The following is an 8,892-nucleotide window of genomic DNA, read 5'->3' as shown; positions in this document are numbered from 1 at the left end:
TATCTTGTATATTCTCCTGCAACTGATTGCACGTAATTATTGATTGCACACAGCAGAAATAATTTCTCTGCACAGCTGCCTAGATGTTACAGTTGGATAGCCATAGGCCACGCAAAGTCGCTTCCTCGTCTCCTCCCAATTTATGCTGGGTAATTCTTTTTGTAACAATATTCTAATTCCCTAACTTGCTTAAAAATCAATACATAAAAGAAAAGAAGAAAGCGCGAGATTTTAGGAAAGCCTAGCTTAACGGTTATAAGCGAAACGTCTCTATCAGCAACGCAACGGCGCATGCCCATTTTATTCTAGTTGATGTATCGGTTTGTGCCCGGATGGGTAAAAAAAAGAGAGAGACCCCCTCGTTTGGCCTCTGATTGGCTAATGTCACTCCTTGCTGTCTTCTGATTGGCTATATAAAAATCTACGTTTACTTCTTGTTCTGATTGGTTCCTGTATCTTTCGGGTAGTACCAGCGTCGATTCCTACTCATTCTATCTTATCGCGTATATTTTCTGTTCAGGGATTGGCTACCCAGGGAAACCTTTCTCCTCCTCTTTCTCTCGACAGGGTAGACTCTGTTCGGAAGAGCGAATGAAGTTCGACGGTTAGAATTGGACTGTATTCCCTCCCTCGCGCCTTCTCTTTTGGCCCGCCTCTCGGGCTCCTTGCCGCGAGTAGCCCCCCTTCGCCCAGTGGTTCGGGTGGGAGGTTGTCGGCTGTGTCTGCACAAGCGGGATCTGAGGGGATTCCTTTTTTTTTTCTCCCTCAGCCGTGCGCGCACCTCCCAACGCTTCTGGGATAACGGTAAGTATGGGGCAAGTCGAGCCGGGAGTGCGGCGATTGGCGGTTGCACCTTGGAACTCGCGTGGAGCTACAAGAAAAAAGCGGTCTTGGCTGGGATGGGTGACGGAGAGCTGTGCGGCTGGGGCTATCTGCCTCTCCTCGTCTCTTGTACGGCTCCATGTTGTGTTTGCGCGTGAATGCTCGCTCCGTATAATTGGAAGTGTAATTCGAGAGGGGATTGTGCCGGACTCCGCGCGCGTGTGCCAAAGCCGGCTCCAGCCTCGAGGGATTGGGCCCCGTTTCTGGCACCCGCGTGACCTCTCATGCTGTTGACGGAAAGAGGAGTGACACCGCTGCCCTCGCCTCTCGCGTGGTATTTGGTGCGCTTTACTGGGTGGTTAAACGGGAAAACCACCTCCTACTGACTTTTCTCTCGAAATCTTGGCGATCCACCTGATTATTTTTTCATTAGCTGAAGTATTCGAGAGTGGACTCCGCTTCCTCTTTAAACTGGATTTGCCTGCCGCTGGACTTACGTGTATCTTTCTGCGTGGCTGTGTGAACGGGGCAGATAGTTCATTAAATCATCTCTTTACCTAATTTCGTTTCGTCTGTTTTTCTTCCCTCCATCTTTCAAGCACAGCTTATATAAACCAGAAGTGCTAATGACGGTGTTTTCCAACGGACTGTTCTGATGTTACACATCATAAAGTCCTTATACAGCTGTTTTGTCTTTTGATCAACAATTTTTCCTCCAGATGGAGGCAATATAAACATGGTAGGAAAAGAGAAGAGTTATGGTTGTGGGCTCTTGTTCCTTTTTCCCCCTCGCTACTTTGCAAAACGGGCAAGTCAGTTGAGGATAAAAGTCTTGCGTGGAATTGCAGAAACAGTAAAATTGTTGGTGATTTTGGATAAATGAAATGAAAGTGGCCAGTCAGACTGGAATTTAATATAATGCAAACACTAGCAATAGTAAACAATCCAACCAGTGTCTTAAACTTCAAAAGAGCTGACTTTAACAAACTCGGAGAGAACGTAGGAAAGATCCTATGGATGAAAATCCTAAAGGGGAAAACAACCCAAGAAGCGTGGGAAACCCTGAAAAATGCAATCATAAAAGCCCAGTCCAGCACAACACCAATGAGAAAGAAAAGAAATTCAAGAAGAAACCAGCATGGCTGCACAAAGATCTCTCTGACAAATTGAAAGACAAAAAGGACAAATAGAAAAAATAGAAAGAGGGACACATAACAAAGGCTGGTTATCAGCAGACAGCTAGAACATGCAAAGATGAAGTCAGGAAAGCAAAGGCTCAGAATGAACAAAGACTTGCAACAGAAATTAAGGATAATAAAAAAGTTTCTTCCGACATATTAACAACAAAAAAGTCAAGGAAACTAGGTTCATTAAAGAGAGAAGATGGCAAGGATATAACAGGCAACAGGAAGAAAGCAGAGTTGCTTAACTCATACTTTGCATCAGTCTTCACACAAAAAGAAACTAGCCCAACATACCAAAAAAACCCACTGGAAAAGACTTATTAGAAACAAAAATTAAAATAAGCAAGAAAATGATAAGAAAACCCTATCCGACCTTGGCGAGTATAAATCACTGGGACCTGATAGATTAGTTGACAGATGTTATCTGAAAACCATTGCACCACATCTTTCATAAATCCTGGAGCACCAGAGAAGTACCTGAGGTTTGGGAAAGGGCTGATGTGGTCCCCATCTTCAAGAAAACAAGAGAGAAAAACAGACCCAGGAAACTACAGACCAATCAGTCTAACATCAATACCTAGGAAGATCCTAGAAAAGATCATCAAAAAACAGATCTGTGAACAACTAGAAGCAAACAAAGTCATAACTAGATCTTGACAAACTCGAACAATGGGCCCTATCTAGTAAAATGAGTTTTAATGTGGAGAAAAGCAAAGTTTTACATTTGGGCAGGAAAAATCAAAGGTTTAAGTGTAGATTGGGCGAGACCTGGCTTAAAAACAGTAAATGTGAGAGGGACCTTGGAGTCCTAGTGGATGATCACTTGACTATGAGCCAGCAGTGTGCAGCAGCAACCAAAAAAGCTAATACAATCCTGGGTTGTATAAACAGAGGCATAGAATCAAGATAACGTGCGGTATTAATACTGCTTTATAAAGCCCTAGTAAGACCACACCTGGAATACTGCAGCCAATTTTGGTCACCATGTCACAAAAAAGATGTTGAGAGTTTGGAAAAAATTCAGAGAAGAGCAACTAAGATCAAAGGCCTGGAGACTAAAATATACGAAGAATGGCTGCGGGACTTGGGTTTGGCTAGTCTAAAGAAAAAAAAAATGGAGACATGGTAGCAGTATTCCAGTATCTGAGGGGCTGCCACAAGGAAGAGGGGATCATGTTATTCACCAGAGCACCAGAGGGCAGGACGAGAAACAAAGGTTGGAAACTGATCAAAGAGAGAAGCAACCTGGAATTGAGAAACTTCCCGACAGTGAAGACAATTAACCAGTGGAACATCTTGCCTCCATCACTGGAGATTTTTAAACAGTCACCTGTCTGAGATGGTATAGGTTCTCCTGCATGAGCAGGGGGCTGGACTAGAAGACCTCCAAGGTCCCTTCCAGATTCTATTCTGTTCTATTCTAGGCTTAAAATATACATGTTTTCTTAATATTTTCTGTAACCACATGGGTATTTTTGACAAAAAAAAAATTGCTTTAGGGCATGTGCACCAAAGATGATAGTATGTGCCTGGCTTTTGCCTACATTTCCAAAAGTAGACATGTTTTTAAACATTTGCTAATCTTGCAGGTGGTAAATGCCATCTATAAAACATTTTTCTAAATTTTTTCTAAAACTATTGGGAGTTATGCTGTTCAAAAGGAATGAATACTCTTTCAAATTCTCCCTAATGATACAAGCTGACAAGATAATTTTAAAGTCAACCTAGGCAAAAAGGAGGTCAAGTAAACCATTGGGAGCTTGGATGCTTACTACTTATAGTTTTTCCCAGTTTCCCAATCGTATGAAAAATGGGAAAAATATTTATGTCCTAGGGAGTTTTGTTTTAATATGCAGATTATTATTTTGATTAAAGCCATGATTTGCAGAGTAAAGTAAGGGGAAACAGTATTGAAAGATCATAACTAAGCCTCACAAAAACAGGCTACAGAGATATGATTAATTATAATACAACTGTTTTAGAGGAAGGACTTTTTCTATATAATTTTTTTTCTTCAGTGTTAAAAATATGCCATATAGTAATCTCTCTTCATTGCAAGAAAGACTTGAATTACAATTTTAGCTTATTCTGTGATTGATCATTGTTATCTTAATAGTGGCTTAATGTGACTGAGCAGTATCTATAGTGCTTCCTCACCTACTAATTTCAGTTTCAATTTCTATATTTTGGTCATCTTTTTCTAGAAAAATAATTGCTGTCTCAGAGTAGCTCTTTTACAATAGGCTATTTATATTGGTGGCAAAAAATAAAATCATTCCTGGTAGGATAGTCGAAGGAAATAAAATACTTTTTACTCGTCGTTTCATTAAACAATAGTTACTATTTAAAAAAAAGTATCAAGGACGGATTATGTGTCCCATAATTGTGCTATAATGTGCTGGCATCAAAATAGATAATTTTCTACTGAAATGAAAACTCATCTTCAAATAGTAATTGTAAAATATGACTCTACATTTTAACCATATATACCCATTTCCTCCTTTTTCTGAGTTAATCGGTTAAAAGGATAGGGTATATTACCTGCCAATATAGGTTGCACTTTTAAAAATCAATAAAATTCGTGAACTCTGGGATATAAAATAGCCTTTTTTATTACTGAGCTTTCGTCAACTTACTGTTGACATCATCAGAGTAAGGGCTGAAGATTGGAAGAGCCTACATACATGCTTGTGTGACCATTTTAATGATCAGGTCAGAACATATAGTCAGCACGCCCGCCACCCACTCGCCTGCCTCACTAGTTCCGGCTTTGATGTAAAAGCTGGTCTCGGTCTGAATTTTGAAAAAAACCCACCTCACAGCGGTTTGGCCCATCAATGTCACTGTGCTGCGCGCAGCCGCACATCAGTTGTTAGTGTCCTCGTGAGGCGTGCAATCAGCCTGGTCACCCCCAATATAAGGTTGCACTTTATATTGTGCTTAGACTGAGATGGTGATTCTGTCTAACATTTTTTTTCTGTGCAGTTTTGAAATATGCAAGAGGAATACCACACATAATTTATTTAAGACACTTTGATATACAGGACTTTGAATAGATTGTGTTTAATATTTTGTGCACCTGAAACTGCATCCAAATAGTATAGGCCTTAATACTGGAAATACTTAAATGAAATGATAGATTTTTCCAGCAGAAAAACTTTCTAACATTAAAGAATAAATTCCAGGAATATAAAACAGCACTGGCAAACATTCTTCTTCTTGTGCCATATCCGTTATCGGACGTTGGCGATCATGTTGGCGATCCTGTTTTTATCAGCAGCCGCACGAAAAAGTGCTGCTGAGTTTTGTCCAAACCAATCTCTTAGATTTTGAAGCCACGATGTTCTTCTGCCTGGACCTCATTTGCCTTCAATCTTTCCCTGGAGGATTAAATGGAGTATGCCGTATTTTTCTGGGTGTCGCATCACATGTCCGAAATATTCTAATTTTCGTTTTTTAATTGTTTTGATGATTTCCCTTGGCTTTCCCAGGCGGCTTATCATCTCATTTCTGATCTTGTCAACCCAGCTTATACGTAAGAGCCGCCTGTAAATCCACATTTCAAATGCTTCTAGCCTCTTCAGGTGGCCTTCTGTCAGAGACCAACTCTCTACTCCATGGAGCAGGATAGAAAAAATATAGCATCTGACAAGCCTGATTTTCAGTCTTAGGCTTATGTCGTGACTGCAGAAGATCTTTTTCATTTTGAAGAATGCTGTTCGGGCTTTTTCTATCCTTGTCTTTACTTCAATGGTCATGTCCCAGCTTTCATGTAGATTAGAACCGAGGTGCGTGATCCTTTCAACTTTTTCTAGTGGTATTCCTTCTGAATTTATTGGTGGTAAATTAACGGGTTGTTTGCTGACGACCATGATCTTGGTTTTTGAGGTGTTAAGCTTCAATGGCAAAGATTAAAAAGAATAATCAAGTAGTAGCTTAGAATATTTAAAGTTCCTTTGCACTTATAAAACTATCTAGTTGATAATTTTTGAATACTCATTACTGTGCTATTCATTACATATACTTGGTATAAAATACAGTGGCATATCCTATAGTTTTGAACCTACTGAGCTTGTGGTATAATGTGCTATTGTTGATTTAAGATTGTGAGAATGGTGGGTCTGCCACCTGAAGGATATTGGATTGGAGCAGGCATTACAGTATGCACTACAAAATTTGAGAAGTGTAGTGTTTTAAAGTTTAATTGAAGAAAAATGTTGGTGCAAGAAAGTTGGCTTAGACATTATACAACGTGTCAGAAAGGCTAACATGAAATATTTTATTTAATTCAACAGATGCAGTTTATGTTGCTTTTTAGTCGCCAGGGAAAACTGAGACTTCAAAAATGGTATGTCCCATTATCTGACAAAGAAAAGAAGAAAATCACAAGAGAACTTGTTCAAACAGTCTTAGCCCGTAAACCGAAAATGTGCAGTTTCTTGGAATGGAGAGATCTGAAGATTGTCTACAAAAGGTTGTATTGCCTTATAACCATAAAATGAGCACATCTGAGAAAAAGTAAATGGGATCAGAAAAACAAGTGTTTTATTTCCTTATTATAGAAAATGTTTTTTATTTAATTCATGCCTAAAATGCTAGTTATACATTTTAAAATATACTGAAAAAATATCCAATTATTTTGTATGTGTCCGTGTGTATGTGATAGATAGATAGATAGATAGATAGATAGATAGATAGATAGATAGATAGATAGATAGATAGATAGATAGATAGATAGATCGATCTCCCACCTTTTCAGGTACTTACCACACTGGTACACTGCACCAGTGTATCACACTGGTACATTGCACTATATAAAATAGTTCTGTATTCAGCTGCCATACAGGTTTCAAAAGATGTTTATTCGCTGTGGTTTAAAAAATTACTTCAAGCTAGAATCTAATTTCATCAAATATAGAAAGTCCACCAAAATTTTTCTATACTAAATATACATTTTTCATAGATTGCCATTGTAACAGTTATTTATATCTCTAGCTGAACATTTGTCTGACACCAATTCTTTATGATTTGAATTTTGAAACTGCTCCCAAATCTTAGTACCTGACATAATTTCTTATAACAAGTTTTGTGTAAGTTAATTTATTAATGCTGTATTCAATATAAGGATAAACTTCTATTGAAGTATCCTATTCATTACTTTAGTTTTTTAATGTGCATTAAACATAATGGTGCTTTAAGAGTTACACGGGAGATTGGATCCTGATATGTGTGCTACTTACATTTAAATTGAGATTGCTAAAATGACCACCTGGAGTGATGTTGAAAAGAAAACTGTAATCTCTAATCAAAGATGTTTTGTGACAATTTCCCCAAAGAATTCAAGCATAATGTTTAAGAATTGTTTACTAAAATTATAAATATCTTATTTTCTTGTTCAGTCAAAGAATGGATGCATTTTGAAAACAGAATAGCAATGTTTTTTTTGTTTATTGCCATGCTGTAGCCATATATTTTCATGTGAAATAAAGATCTCAATGATTTATGTTTTTTCAGTGATGGTCAAAGTGTTTCACAGACCCCAAAACAGTGTAATAATCAAATAGTCAGTGGAACATAATGTGAGAACTAATGTAAAATACCTAACTAACTGTATCCTGAAGGGCTGTTTTAATAAAGCTGCAATATATACATCATCACTGTGTGGAAAAAAAAGTGTACTTCCGTATTGATACATAGACTCTTCCCAATTTATGTAACATTCTATTTTAGAAAGACTAAATAACTCATGTAAATATTGAGTTACATAACTCAGTGTTTACATGAGTCAAGTATTTACACACCATGTGCTGAAGACAATTTTTTATGCAGTTTGAAATTTTTAGAAATGATTTATATGTCTTAACCTATAACTTATATAAGTCAGCACTAAGAAACTGATTATTGTCTTCTAAGATTGCTACATTAAGGTTTTTATAGTCTTGTATAATAACCATGCAAAAATTTCTACCATGATTTTAAACATGTTTAATTTTTATTTTGTTTGTGGAAGCAAAGCTATATTTGCCTTTTTGAATGTTTGTTATTCCAAAACTCTCCGTTAAACACACTTCTTCTCAAAGTCAGACTGAAAGAGTACATACAGGAACAATGAAATTGAGTGTTCCTGAAAACATAAGAGGAAATATTTCATATTTTTTTGAAGAAAAACACAGTATTGTGGTGCAAATTCTTCTTTTGGCTTATCGGCATTATTGTGTGGGCACCATTGAGGAACATGTAGAAAAAGAATAGGGTAGCTGCTCTTGTCTTTGATCCCCATTGTTCTTCCCAATGGGTTAGATTAGTAATGAAAGCATAACTGACCCCTTTGAAAATTCTTACAATTATACAACTTTTAATGCCACACTTTTATGGCTGCTTTTCTTGATGTCATAACTATCCTTCTCTTTGTTTCTTCTGGCTTTGACCATCTAAACCTCCCTTTTTTGTAGTTTGGGTTATAAATAGAAACAGAAAGTTGTACTGTACTGTAAATTGATTAATGTGCTTTTCTGTCTTTTATTGTTTTCATTTGGCCATCAATTGTTGGGCACACACCCTTTTGTAAGATGTATTTATTAATCAAATTTATATTACTGTTCATCTCACAAAAAGGCGATCTGATAATTTAAATTATGATGAGAATAAAAACTCACCTCTCTAGAAGAGATCAGAAACTTTTCAACAGGGACTTCCGGTGGCAGGCGACTTCGTCGGTCGCAGCTGTTTGCTGCCTCCCGCCTGTTTCGCGTAAAAGCCGGTTTGACAGCCAGCATCAGCTGTCAAACGGCTTGATACCTTTCCCCTGGGCATAAGGGGATAGGTGAGCTGCCCGGGGTAGGAGTTGAGTTCCCGAGTCGTCCTATATGGACGATGTAGGTGAGAA

General features: G+C 37.9%; 1 protein-coding gene across 3 annotated transcripts in view; it reads left to right on the top strand.

Moving 5' to 3' along the window:
• Positions 1 to 645: 645 nt before the first annotated feature.
• The window catches only part of AP1S2 (adaptor related protein complex 1 subunit sigma 2), a 29,389-nt gene continuing 21,142 nt past the window's right edge, over positions 646 to 8,892 (top strand). For all 3 annotated transcript variants that reach the window (XM_015825678.1, XM_015825679.1, XM_015825680.1), the window contains exons 1-2: positions 646 to 804; positions 6,302 to 6,480. In XM_015825678.1, the coding sequence (XP_015681164.1) occupies positions 6,302 to 6,480 (179 nt within the window). In that variant the 5' untranslated portion in view covers positions 646 to 804. The remainder of the gene's footprint in view (positions 805 to 6,301; positions 6,481 to 8,892) is intronic.

Source organism: Protobothrops mucrosquamatus, unplaced genomic scaffold (genome assembly GCF_001527695.2).
Source record: "Protobothrops mucrosquamatus isolate PMUCROS unplaced genomic scaffold, P.Mucros_1.0 scaffold2754, whole genome shotgun sequence".
NCBI classification, from domain to species: domain Eukaryota; kingdom Metazoa; phylum Chordata; class Lepidosauria; order Squamata; family Viperidae; genus Protobothrops; species Protobothrops mucrosquamatus.
The sequence above is the reverse complement of the archived record's forward strand: the minus strand, read 5'-3'. Positions and strand labels throughout refer to the sequence as shown.